This window comes from Adiantum capillus-veneris, chromosome 25, assembly GCF_014529385.1.
Source record: "Adiantum capillus-veneris isolate H3 chromosome 25, ASM1452938v2, whole genome shotgun sequence".
Lineage (NCBI taxonomy): Eukaryota > Viridiplantae > Streptophyta > Polypodiopsida > Polypodiales > Pteridaceae > Adiantum > Adiantum capillus-veneris.
In genome coordinates, this window is record NC_140955.1 from 89,905,087 (window position 1) to 89,919,736 (window position 14,650).

The following is a 14,650-nucleotide window of genomic DNA, read 5'->3' on the forward strand; positions in this document are numbered from 1 at the left end:
CCTCTTGTAAATATTGATTGGAGGGAGCCTAAGTGGTGCGAAATTGAGAGAAAATGGACAAACCATACGAGAGGAGTGTTACTATGGCAAGGAAAATGATAGGGAGAGGTATATACAGCCTATTCTAGTAGCACCTCCTCCACCTACATTTGTTATGGGGAATGTGCCAGGTCTAGTAGGAGTTTCAAGCCCACAGCCTGTCTTAGGACAACAACCTCCACTGCCAGGTGCTAGAATGGGTGTAGAAATCAGATATGTGCTGATGATGGATGCATCTAACAATCAAGCACTAGTACCAACTACAATGTGTTATAACAACCAAAGTGGGTACTACCCTTCAAAGCGATAGAAGATGAGAGAAACACATGGAGTGGTGAGAAAAATTTATTAGAACCACAAGTTGGAAACCTGACGGTGGGACAAACCAGGAATGAAAAGAGATAGATTCCAGTCACGAGCACGGACCAAAGCTCAAGGATCCCGCATTCAAGCCAAGGATAGTATTGAATACCACACATAACTCTTACGAGGGATTTCACATAGCTATACCTGAGTTGTAAATAAATCGATGGTCTTGACAAATTGTGGAAACAAGTCAAAGAGTCCAATGAAGCAAGTGAGATAAGTAGATGAGTAAACCAAACAGGTGATGGAAGATGTAACATTTAATGGCCTAGTAACTTGTGTCTAGCGGAAAATAGCATGAACATAGTGAGCATTTCATTAGAATAGATTCCTAATGAGAATAACAAGAGTGCTTGGGTGGAGAGAGCAGCAGAAATTATAACACCTAGTTAGATAGCATGAACAATACTTCAAAAGAGAGAGAAATTAAGCTATTGACAACAGTTGAGGACCAGATTTACATGGAGCCGGTCCCCCCTCCGAAGGCTTTGTATTATGGTTTCGCCCATCAAGAGAGACATTTTACAATACAATTCTTTCTGTTCCTTCAATACTAGCTAGTGCAATGAAGATGGAAGCTTCAAGCACTAAGCAAAACACTTATAAAACACAACATCAATTCCCTCACGGTCTCAGACCCAAGACCTCACACACCTTCGAAGATGGTGAGAGCTAGTGGGGTATGAGAGTAGATTGAGAGGAGGAAGGAATAGTCTTACAAGAAAGATGTACATCTCCTCACATAATCACTCATATTAGCATAGCATAGCTTAGTAATTAGCATGGTAGAGGAGATGATCATGCATTGAAGCTTGGCTCTTGGTTGGATTTTCATCACAAAGCCAAGAGTTGTTGGTGTAGGCCTCCCTTCTCACAAGCTTGGAGTAGGTGATAAGCTTTCCATTAAAGCTTGAGAAGGAGAGAGAGAGAGAGAGAGAGAGAGAGAGAGAGAGAGAGAGAGTCTTCTTGCTTCACACATGAGTTAGTGTGAGTGTGTATGCCATAATGCCTTGTAAAATTCAGCCCCCTCTCTCACTTGGTCAACCCCTCTTGCTATTTGCTCATGCTACCACCGCATTGGACCTCTCCAGGTTTAGCCAATAGGATTTAAGAAGCATAAGTGATAGCCTTCTGACATGTGTCCCCCTTTCCCCTTTTGTGAGAGCTTTAGGTAATTAACTAATGCAACTAAACTCTCATTGGACCCCTTTGTCTCCTGGCCAATAGAAATCAGGCTGTTGAATTCTCATTGGACCCCTTGGGAGACTGTCCAATAGTCTTCTAGAGAGCTTAAATCTTATTGGTCCTTTTATTAAGTGTTTTTAAATTTATTAAACTAGATTTACTCTAGCCTAATTCTCATTGGTCCACCTCCATGGCCATCCAATAGGATTTGAGTACACCTTGTGGACATCTAGGCTAGGAAGCTGACATGTGTCCCTCATTCCCTATGTAAAGGAGGCTTGTAAGTGTGTGTGTGTGTGTGAGTTTCTCTCTCATCCCCTACTTGCAAGGCTTGCCCCCTCCTTTGTAGGAGTTGTGAAGACTTTTGGTACACACACAAAGCATCCAATTTTCCTAAGCTTTTGACCATTGGACACAACCTTTGATTTTTGGAACCTTAGCATTTTGGAAGTCTTAATGGGTTGAACCTTAGGGTCTTTAAATCCCATTGTTGCACATTGCTCTTTTACAGATGGCCCCCCCGTTGGATCCCTATTTTCCCTCCTTTGGATTCTAGCTTTTTCTCCCCTGGCACTTTCCCATATTAAATGATCAGTTTAACATGAGAAAATCAGTTCAGAGAATTAGATATTAGTTATTATGACATTACCTCTCTCTTGAAATCATAGTTGTCCTCGACTATGGGGTAGAGAAGATAAAGCCTATTCATTAGTCCTTTTTCTAGCGGGTAGAGGATCCCTATGTTACCCTACGACATCTTCCAGAATGGATGACTAATCCATTTGGCTCTTGAGAACCTAAGCTGCCGCAAGCATGTCTGCACATCAGTCCTATTGATCTTCCATGGTAGAGTGACAAGCTCTCCTTGGTGTTTGGGAGACGTCGTCTCCGCAAACTTGATCTAAGCATGCATTTTACTTCACATTTGTGCACAATAAAGAAAAAGAGAGTCTTATAAGACAAAAAATTTGTTCATTTTAAACATTTAAACATTTTCTTACTCTAGGGAAGCATTGTAAGCATTGACAAGGTTTAGGTTATCCTTTAATTGTATGCCTTGCATCCATCTCGCATCTTCAAAAGGATGATTCTTTTTTTTTTTTTTTTTAACTCACAATTGTGAGTGGATAGTATTAAGAACAGAAATATACACCAATACTCAAGCTCAAACCGAGCCTTGAGGGTCAAAGGATTACATGTAATCTACTTGGCAGAGAAACCACTCCTACTCCTCATCTTTACTTATTACAAGATGTTATGTATTGTTCTAGACCAGTCCTCTGAGGCTTGTCTGCATCCGATCGTGTGGATCATCAATCTGCTCTCTTGCGTGATTTCACGAAATCTTTCCACAGCTAGATCCCCTTCAAACACGCGGTGGTTCCTTGCTTGCCAAATATGGTGCAAGAAGTAGTACCTGATCACTTGAGTGGGGCAGACTAGAAGAGCAGGACTTCCCATCCTGTTACTACCAAAGAACAGATCATTCTTGAAGAACTTAATTTTCCATGTCCTTTGAATCCACTTGCATATTTTCCCAGTCATGCCCCTGATTGCCTGGCATCCCATGAACAGGTGGGCTAGGTCTTCACTGGCTATTTTGCACCCCGAGCAACGATCGGACCCGATGCCTCTTTCTTGTATCTTTACGCATGTCGGTAGAGCACCCCACATCACTTTCCACAGGAATATCTTCATATACTGAGGCCATCTTGGCTTCCAGATGTTCTCCATGACTCCCTCCCATCATTTTGTTGTCCAGTGTCTTTTCCATAATTTGTTGAGGGGGCTACACCAATTAGCCTCGTGCATTAATGCATGGTAAATTCCTTTAGAGTGTGGTTTTGCAAAGAGGCTACTCCCAGGCCATCTCCAAGCTTCCCTTTCAAAGTTGGATTCACAAATTGGCATCGCAACCTTATCAAGCTCTTTAATCACCCTATAGACTAGTAAGATCTCAAAACCATCCAGTTGAAATTGGATGGCTAAAGAGTCAGCAGTTTTCCAGCACTTCCTATTGCCATCCCAGAATTGCTCTAGTCGAACGAGCCCCTTATTATTCACTTTCCTAGCCATTTCTATCCAGTAAGGGCTTTGCGGCGGCCCCAATATTTTAGAGAGCCAAGGGGACCAATGTAATATGGAGTTCTTAAAGTATCTGGTTACTTCCCTCCATTCCAGAACCTCAGCAACGCTTTTGCACTTCCTCATTAGCTCCCCTGAGAGTCCAAGGGACCACTTCGGGGTGAGAAGTTTGTCGTGCATCACAACCCCCTTCCACTTTCCCCCTTTTGATCCCAGTTTTGCTGCATCAAGCATTTCCTTGGTCATAGATAGCCCAAGCTTGGTCTTGTTTAGCCAATGAGACCTTAAATTTGGCACAAAGGGCCTCAACATGAGACATAGGGTTAAGAATGCTGAGCCCTCCTTGGTCTACCGGGTGAGCAACTACCTCCCATCTAGCCCACTGCCATGCCCGGGAGGATTTCGTGTTGTTCTTCCAAAAAAACCTTTTCACAGGTTTTAAGAATTCTTTCCGGTTACACTTAGCCATCTTGAGCACGGCGCTAAGGAAAGCAATACACAGGATCATAAAGGCATTGATCACTCTAATCTGGCTTTGGAAGGGTAGGAGAACAAACTCCCACCTTCTCATTTTCGCACTTATTTTTTCCATGACCCATTGAAATCTTTGACTGTGGGTTACATCCACCCCTACGGAGGCTCCCAGGTGTCTAAATATACTCCCTTTTGAGATAATCTCTCCTGACTAGACTGCAGGGTCAAAAGAGTCGATCTCCAACAGGGAGATTAGTCTTGACTTCTCTATATTGCACTTGGATCCCGAGGCCACTGCAAATGTCTGCACAATCTCCAGAGCTCTCCTGACAACTTGAGGGCACGCCCCAAAAGGATAATTCTTAAACTTAATAAGATATTGTCGGATAGTCGTACCGCCTCTTAATACCTTGTCTTCATGTCGGAGAATGGACTCGGGCTGCAGCACCTCTTCTTGATCCTCGATCTCCGGTGGGTCTTCAATAGTCGGTTCTTGAGGTGGCTCTCCTTTGTAAGGCTTTATTAGGCTCACATGGAAAGCATTGTGTATGAGCCAATGGCTGGGCAACTTGAGTTGATAGGCCATCTCATTGATTGGCCTAAGAATTGAGAAGGGACCATAGTACCTTTTTGCTAACTTAGCATAGTACTTTTGGTGTCCCGAAGGATTCTTGCCCGTCGTGTGCCTTAATTGAGCCTTGGGAAATTTGAGTAAGACCCAATCATTTTCTTTAAGGGATTGGACTCTTCTGTGCTTGTCAGCATCAGCCTTTTGCCTTTGCTGTGAGATAGAGAAAGCATCCTTAATCTTTTGGGAAGATTCTTGTAGGTCTCGGCTATACTCATCTACAGCGAAGATCTCCCGTGTATCTTAAGTAGCAGGGGACTTTTTTATCTTCCCTCAATTACCTCAAAAGGTTCTTTTCTTGTGGAAGTATGTACAGTGTTATTGTAGGCATACTCCACTAAGGGTTAGTACTTCTCCCATTGGGACCTTTGATCTACTTCCATTACATAGGATTTTAGTACATCCAGAATTGTTAGGTTAGCTATTTCACTTTGGCCATCCGTTTGTGGGTGATAGGCAGAAGAGAAGTTTAGCCTTGTCCCTAAATTCTCAAAGAGACCCTTCCAGAAATTATTGGTCATTCTAGGATCTCTATCCGACACTATAGACACTGGCAAGCCATGGTACTTGAAGATTTTTGAAATGAAGAGGGTTGTCTTTTGATGGGCTTTGATAGTCTTTTTGACAGGTATAAAATGAGCTTGTTTACTAAACATGTCTACTATCGTCCATATCCCCGTATTCCCATGGATAGACTTAGGCAATCCAAAGATAAAATCCATGGATATGCTCTCCCATGGTGAATAATGGATTGGCAAAGGTTGAAGCAATCCAAGCTGCTTCCCTTTATCAAACTTTGTCTTTAGGCATACCACACATTTAGAAAAGTACTCGTGTATGTTTGCTTTCATGGTAGGCCAAGAGAATATGTTTCAATCCCTTTTAGGGTAGACTGAATCCCTCCTTATGCAGGGCATAAGGAGGAGCATGAGTTTCATACATTCCTTTTTCACGTAGTAAGCTAGTAACACACAGTCTATTGCCATAGAGAAGATAACCATCTTATAAAGTAAATGGTTCCTCTTTCTTCCCTAGTGCAAGGGCTGAAATCACATCTCTAAAGTCGGGATCAATATCATACTCATCTACCATAGAAGATAGATCATTGTGAGTTGCTATGGAAACCACGTTCACTCTCGGTCATCTTGAGAGTGCATCAGCTACTTGATTATGCTTGCCAACAATGTGAGCAATATGAAAATGAAATTACGAAAGGAAATTTGCCCACCTCATTTGTTTTTCAAAGAGCTTGTTCTGTGTCATGAAGTACTTAAGACTTTTGTGATCCGTTCGTAGAATGAAAGGAGTCCCCAATAAATAGTGCTTCCATGAGTCTAAGGCATGTAGAACTACGAGGAGTTCCTTTTCATATATGCCTAAAGCTTGCTCAACAGGATCGAGCCTTTGACTTTCATAGGCTATGGCATTCCCTTCTTGGAGCAAAACAGCTCCAAGGCAATCACCACAAGTGTCACATTGGACCTCAAATGGCTTTGAGAGATCCGGAAGTGTAAGAACAGGTTGAGAGATAAGCTTTTTGAAAGCATTGTTCTCCTTGGTAGACCATGTATACCTAACGATTTTCTTTGTTAGGTCATAAAATCCAGTCTGTTTGTTTACTCCATCTTTATGAAAGAGTTGAGTGATGAGGATAGAAGAAATATGTCTAAACTTGATAAAGAACGCCAAGATTTTCTCCACTCTCATGCCGATTGCTTCTCAGAGGGCCTGCCAAGCAAGTTACCACCCGCTCTTCTTGAAGATCATACCATTGATCTGATTCCTGGAAGCACACCACCGAACCGGCCACCTTACCGTGTGAGCCGAGCACAGAATGAAGAGATTATGAACCAAGTGAAAGACCTCTTTAAAAAGGGTCTTCTCCAGCCTAGTACTTCATCGTATTGCTCTCCAGTGTTGTTGGTTTTGAAGAAAGACGGATCTTGAAGATTGTGCATCGACTATATAGCTCTCAACAAAATCACCATCAAGAACAAATTTTCAAATCCTAGGATCGATGATATACTCGACAGATTACAGGGATCCTCGTGTTTTAGCAGGATTGATTTGAAGAGTGGATATTATCATATCAGAATCGCGCCGAGAGATGTCTACAAGCAGCCTTTCGAACGACTTTTGGGTTATTTGAGTTTTTGGTGATACCTTTTAGCTTGACCAATGCTCCTGCGACATTTAACCGGATGATGGACACGATTTTTTGAGAGTACAGGCTATTTGTTGGCACTTTCTTTGACGATATCATTGTTTTCTCCAAGAATGAGGCAGAACATAGAGATTATCTGCTTCAGGTCTTTCAAGCATTACGAGATCACAAGTTAGTGATTAATACAAAGAAAAGTGAATTTTTCCTACCAGAGATACACTTGTTGGGACACATAGTGTCAGCAACAGGAGTGCAAATGGATCCGGCCAAGATAGAGACTATCCGTGATTGGCCCGATTTGAAGAATGTCCATGAAGTTAGAAGCTTCTTGGCACTGTGTTTGTACTACATGCGGTTCATTCGAAAGTTTGCAGAGGTTGCTTCCCCTTTGTATATCCTGACACAGAAAGGAGTCCCTTTCTCGTGGGGACCCATAGAGGTGACTGCCTTTCAGACTTTGAAAGAGAAATTGACTATGGGACCAGTTTTGACTTTGCCGGACTAACAGAAGTCATTTGAAGTATATTGTGATGCTTGTGGTCGTAGTCTAGGTGCGTCTTAATGCAAGAAGGCCATGTCATTGCTTACGAGAGCCGATTGTTCTCAAGGCCGGAAATGACAGCACAGATTTATGAGAAAGAGCTTTTGGCGGTTATCCATGCTCTTACTCACTGGCGGCATTACCTACTCGGAGCGGATTTTAATGTCTTTACAGACCATCAGAGTTTGTGCTACTTCTTGTCGGAGAGCAGCTATCAAAAAAGCGGATGCGGTGGGCGAAGATCTTGTCACAGTTTCACTTCCAGATTGTCCATGTTCAGGGACAGAAGAATGTGGTGGCAGATGCTTTGTCTCGAAAACCGTTGGTTTTGGCTATTTCCGTGGTACATCATAGGAGCTTCGAGGATATGGTCGACCAGTATGCCACAGATCCAGATTTTGCAGATGTTTTCACACGGATTCAGGATGGGGAGACAGTAGCGGGATATTCCATTCGGGATGGCTACTTGATGAGGAAAACCATGTTCTGCGTTACACAGCCGTTGAGGGAAAAGGTTATGACTGAATGCCATTGTCCACCTTTTACAGGTCACCGCGGCATTGCTACCACCATGAAAGGGGTAGAGAGATACTTCTTTTGGCCGAGACTCAAACAAGATGTGAAAGAGTTTGTGCGCGGTTGCTTGGTATGCCAGAAGGTCAAGTTTGACAGGCATAAAGCACAGGGATTGTTACAGCCTTTGCCCATTCCCACCCGCCCCTGGGAAAGTATTGCAATGGATTTCATTTTTGATCTCCCGAGAACACAAGCTGGTCACGATGGTGTCTGGACTGTTATTGACAGATTTAGCAAGTAGGCTCATTTCATTCCAGTGAAGAAAACATTCAAGCCGGATCACTTGTTGAGACTGTTTGTGGCCCAGAGTTTCAGATTACATGGCATGCCTAAGACAATTGTCTCCGACAAGGACCCCAGATTTACGAGTTTGTTTTGGAAGGCAATTTGGGAGAACATTGGCATGCGGTTGCAGTTCTCATCATCTTTCCACCCGCAGACTGACGGGCAATCTAAGATTGCCAATTCAGTGGTTTTAGATCTATTGAAGTCTTATATCTCAGATCAGAAGACTCAATGGGAAAAGTATCTACCTTTGGTGGAATTTGCCTACAATAACACGATACACTCTTCGACAGGGAAGACGCCATTTGAGATTATTGAAGGTGCTGCGAAGGTTCCACCCTTCCTAAGCACGAAAGATAAGATTTTTGAAGCGGATGAATACACGCACGACTTAGATACGGCTTTTGCCAAAGTCCGCGAGGCTTTGCAGAAATCTCAAGAACGACAGAAAAAGGCAGCGATTTGAAATTGAAGGAGGATGATTGGGTGCTCTTACGTTTTGAGAAGGCAAGCCTGAGAAAGAAAAAGGGAAAGAAGAGGCTTTTTCCAAAGCTCTTAGTATGAGATACATCATACTACGGACCTTTCCAGATTTTTGAAAAGATCAATGATGTCTCCTTCCGACTGAAATTGCCTAACACTTGAAGGATTCACAATGCATTTCACGTGAGTCTCTTAAAACCTTTCAAAGGTGATGTGCCTGATGATGGGGAGCCCGATGAGCAACCCAAAGTAGAGGAAAATGAGGAGATCCTTGTTCCTGAACAGCTTTTGGCACACAAGGACACAAAGAATAAAGGTCAAGTAAGAAGGCGGTTCTTGGTTAATTCAAGAACTATAACGCATAATCCGGAAAATCCGTACAATCCTGCCACATCACCATCCTTATGGATTGCCACGTCAGCATGTCAGTGCGATTTACGGAAATATCTTCCAGATGTCAAGCTTTTGGTGTTTAGGGTTTTAGGCCTCTCGGCCGGTGCTCCAATAAGTTCTTTAAGTTGGTCCGTTTAGAGTCTCTCATCCACTCGGCTATTTCTCCTCGAGTTGGCCATGCCACGTCATCACTTTGTGACAATAGCCTTCTTTGTTGCAAGACTTCGTTTTAGAGAGATATCTTTTATCCCTCGCTCATGTACATGGTATTTCATTTTCTACATGCCTTTCTTTGTTGTCATTTGGGTTCTCTTGAGTTATTCCAACCATTTGGAGAGAAACGATGTCATATCCGTCCTGATTAGGGAGTTACTTCATTTACATGTATGTCCAGTGTGTGACTATCTGATCCCATCCAAAAGGTTCGAAGAGATGTTCCACAACCCTCCTCCACGTGCAACTACTGATGCCGAACACACTATAGCAACCTGCAGCCTACAAACCCCAAACAGCATGAAAAAACAACTCGTGAATGCATCTCCATATCAGAATCCAGATCTCAATTTCTTCACCAATGGACATTGGTCTTAGATACAAATTGATAAGATTCCATGGCAGCGATGAAAGCTTCACTCTGTGTTGTAGCCACCTCACTCTTTTGTCCAGTCATTGCACATTGACAATGCAGTGTACTTATCACTGTGTGAAAGCCTCACTGTTATGAACGAGCAACTTTGAAACAGGTAGGTATACTTCTTGCGTGGGATACTCACTGCCCTTGGTGATGGGCAGAGAAGTATCATGTACGTAGCCTACCAGTTCTCGCCATGACGCATACATTGCTTCTAATTTCCATAAGAGAGATTGACCACGTGAGCGACGTGATCTCACTAAATGATAGGCACCACAAAATATGCAAAGCAACTCTGCTTTTGTATATATGTATATGCAGAAATGAAAACAAAATGAGTGCTTACGAGAGGTGGGAGACGTCAAGAGGGTGGATGCACCGCATGCGGAGCTGCTCGTTATTACAGGCACGGTCGTAGAAGGGGGAGAGAGCGAAGTAATCGAAGACAATACCCCTTTCCAATCGAAACGTATCCAGCCATACCTGGTCCCGAAAACTGATGCCCGTCATCTCTGTGCCCGGGGGCCCTTCCACGCCCGCCATGGCGCTGCTTTCGTCTTTTGTGCGTTCTATGTCTGCGCTGCATTCGGAGCGTGTTTAAAGCATTTGCCACATTTTAAATTTTTATCTGCTTCTATATTTTTTATTTTTTTATTTTTGAAGAACAACTGAATTATATTAAAGAATAAGGAAAGAAGGTACAAAGACTCGTGAGGGAGGATAGGAGCACTCTTGGTCTAAAGAGGAGAGATCAAAGGGAAGGATAAAAATTTGGAAATGACACACATTCTATGAGGACTATAATGAGATAAAATTATCTCTCCACTGTTGCCTCCTAAAGGACTTCTATATAACTTTTATATCAAGTGGTTCAGATGTGATAACATGCCTGATCATATCCTCCATAATAGCTCCACAGACGAAGAGAAAGAACCACCAAATATGGTTTTGTTCCTTTCAACCCAAATTTGCCATAAGTATTCAACTCTTATACATGTCCACAAAGGGATGTCAATAAAGTTGCACTCTCCTAGAAGAATGGATCTCCAAGAGAGTTTTGATTTATTAACAGCCCCTGCCTGAAGTTGTGTTTACATGTGATGAAAAGGTGAGCCAGTGATTCTTCTTGAGCCATACATCTTTTACACCTTCCATCAGCAACACCCAGTTTCTTTACTTTGGAACTTGTCCACAGCCCTTGGTGAAGGATATGCCACAGTAAACAACTATGTTTGATGGACATTGAGAAGGCAAAGATACATTGGAACCTGTCAGGCCACTGTTTGGCTTTCCAAGACAGCTTCCACCTATTGTTAAGCTTCACCACCAGTTGTGGGTCCATTAATGGAGCTAAAGATTTTGGGTCGTAAATATCTCTGCAAAACTTTAAGAGAATGTTTTGGTGTTCTCTAAAGATGAATTGCAGCTCCATCTTGACAATAAGGATTCTACTGCATACCAAATCAGCACATCCTTGAGAAATCCTCAACCGTTGCATCATTTGCTCAATTGTGAGCCAATCCCCATCCTTGTACACATCTTTCCAGTTTCTTAAACCTGCCTTGAAACATTTGTGAGCTTTCCTTGACAGGTGCCACCCATATCCCTTTGAGAACCAACCATACCAAATGGAGTCTTGTAACCAGACTGTAGGGCAAAGAGTCCAGGATTGCTTGAGGAGGCTCTCAGTTAGCTTTCTTGTCTGCCCAGGCTTTCCAAAACTTGCAAATCAACACAGAGCCCCTAGGGGAAAAGTGAGCATTAGAAATAAGAAGATCATCAGGTGTGAGACCTTGCGAGGCTTTGTACTCCTCAAGGAAGAACTTAGAGGTGCTCCTTTTGATGAGCATAGCCTAATACTCAAGAGAAGAGACGACTCTTAATATCCATTTACTAGCCAGCTTGTATGATTGTTCTTGCAAGTTGAGAATGCCCAAGTCCCACATTCTCTTTGCCATTGCAGCAAATTTTCCATGACACCTTAGGTATTTTGCTGCCATAATCAGAGCATCCCCATAAAAACCTCCTTGCCATTGAAACCAATTTGTTTAACTGATATTGAGAGGGCATCCAACATGCTAAAAAATACACAACAAAAGATAACAAGTAATGGTTAAGCACAAAAACTCTGGCAAACAAACTTGGTTGATGATTGTGCCATAGAAAAATTTTCCTCTTGAATTTGTCTAGAACCCACTCCCACCTTTGACTGAAGGAGACTTTGAAGCCCATGGGGATGCCAAGCAACCTAAAAATTTGGCCATCTACAATAGGCTTACATCCTGCAGAAATGATCATCTCTAGGCATGTACCTTTGAACACTCTGAACCCAGTTTTAGAGTGATCAATAATTGAACCACTAGCCAAGCAAAAGAGCCTCGAGACTTTCCCAAAAGTTCTCCACTGACTGACTGTCATTATTGACCAAACCACTGGTGTCATCTGCAAATTGTTGTAGGCACATTGATCTTCTGACCCTTCAATTTGTATCCTTTTTAATTTCCCTTTGGCCATCAGGTCTTTACCAACCAGCCTAGAGCATCTGCCAAAATAGCATAAATCAGAGGAGACAAAGGACAACCCTGTCTAATTGATTTACACTAAGGGATAGCATCAGTTAAAGACCCATTTACTGAAATTTTAGTTGTGGCATTCCCAAACAGTAAATGCACAAAACTGATAAACTTCTTGCCCAAGCCCATGTTAAAGAGATTCTGCATAATAAATCCCCATTCAATCCTATCATATGCTTTGTCAAATTCTATCTTAAAAAAGATGAAATTTTGATCAATCACCTCAGTATAGTCCATACCTTCCCAAATAGCAATGATAAAATCTAGAATGTACCTCCCTTTAATGAAGCCTTTTTGCTCTTTCAAAATGAACTGATCCATAAGTGGATTGAGCCTCCTAGCTAGAGAGAGAGAGAGAGAGAGAGAGAGAGATTATACACAGAAGTCAGATAGGTAATGGGTCTTCAGTTAGACAACTCCTCCCTTGGGCCTTTTTTGTGAATGAGTTTAACAACTCCAGCATTAATAGATGGGGAAAAAGCTCCTTGAGCCAGGGCTTCTTGCCAGACTAGCATAAGGTATGGAACCAAAAAATCTTGAAATAGAGTATAAAATTCATTAGGGATTCCATCCAGTCCAGGAGACTTGCCAGCTTTCAAACTTCCAATGGTTTCTCTAAGTTCCCCCTTTGTTATAGGCAAATCCAAGAGCTTAGCCAGCTAAGGAGAAACCGTTTTCTTTCTCACATATTTATTTTAGCTCTAGCATTAGTTATCTCTGAGGGGGAGAAGAGAAGATATTGGAAAAATAAAGCCTGGCAATTTCTTCATTCTCCTTATGGTCTTTGGCCAACATGCCATTTTTATCTCTTAATAGAGGAATAAAGTCTTTACTTTTTTTTTTCAACAGTTGAAACATCTGAGCATTGGGCCTATCAATCTTTCCATCCCAAAAACTCATGGTCCAAGCAAGGGCACCCTTGGCTTTAATGAGCTCTTCCTTTTTCATTTTTTCTTTTAAGTTTGCCATCCCAAAAACTCATGGTCCAAGCAAGGGCACCCTTGGCTTTAATGAGCTCTTCCTTTTTCAGTTTTTCTTTTAAGTTCGGGAGCTCTAAGGGAGGAGAGTCGGGAGGATGTGATGTTTCAAGTAGAGAAATTTTCCTGTTAATCAACTTTCTTATGTGTGCCCTAATCTCTCTAACTTTTTTCTTATGCTGGGTCACATCCTGTTGAGTAAGCTTAACATCTCTATCCCAAGCAACAAATGCATTATTGTGCATTGAAAAAGCATTTTTAAAATGTTTTGAACTGAAGACTTAACAGAAGGGAGCTTAAACAGAGAACTGTCAAGGTGTGGCCAACCTGCTCTGAAGTGGTGCTCACCGTTTTGCAATTCAAAGATGAGGATTATGATCAGGAAGCAACAATGAAGAGTTGGCCTTGCAAGAGACCATCCAATGTTCTTGAACAAGATCCACAGTCATATACATTCTGTCTAATCTTGCAAACCTAAAACAGTTTCCCAACTAGTTGCTGGTCCATGTGAACCTTGAGTTCTCTAACAGATCCATAGGCACTGGTTTGTAGTTTCTCCCAAGCATTTTTCTCATTCCCTTGGATGACCTGACCCAAAGCATTCCATCTGTCTTTAATATCAGTGACCATATTAAAGTCACCTACAATGACCAGAGGATTAGGTAAAGCGGAAAGTTCTGACCAAATCAAGCTCCTCTCAGACATAGAGTTGGAAGCATAAAGGCAAACAACAGTGTAATTTAAAGGGTCGTTAAGGGAAAGAGCTATCCAATTACCCTTAGAACCATACATGACTTTGGTAATCATGTGTTCATGCCCGAAGTCAATACCAAGAGCAACAACACCCTTTCCTGCAATATGGTTAGTAATAAACCATTTATGATTTCTACTTATTCTCTGCAAATTAAAATCTAAGGACTGGCCTTTGACCTTCACCTCCTGCAGACAAATAAAATCTAAATTGAGCTAATGATCAATAATCCATTTCTTGATGGAGACTGCCCTAATTGGGTCTGTAATGCCCTTGCAATTCAAAGAAACACTTGTGATGGTTTGATTCATTTTTTAAAGTTCTTGGAAGGTTTAACTGCAAAAACAAAAAGTCGGTTAGGATCATTAGACTTTTCTTTCTTTCTTTTTGCCTTACCCACCTGGATATGCAGGGTTTCCTCTTCTGCTTAAGTCATCAGAATGTCAGCTGGGTTGAGAGGAGATTGGGAAACTCTTCTAACATCTTCTTCATCTTGAGC

General features: G+C 42.1%; 1 protein-coding gene across 1 annotated transcript in view; it reads right to left on the reverse strand.

Moving 5' to 3' along the window:
- Nucleotides 1-10,447, reverse strand: part of MED6 (RNA polymerase transcriptional regulation mediator-like protein) — a 120,414-nt gene extending 109,967 nt beyond the window's left edge. The window contains exon 1 of the mRNA XM_086499483.1: nt 10,197-10,447. Coding sequence (XP_086355609.1) covers nt 10,197-10,393 — 197 coding nt within the window. The 5' untranslated portion in view covers nt 10,394-10,447. The remainder of the gene's footprint in view (nt 1-10,196) is intronic.
- Between the last annotated feature and the right edge of the window lie 4,203 nt (nt 10,448-14,650).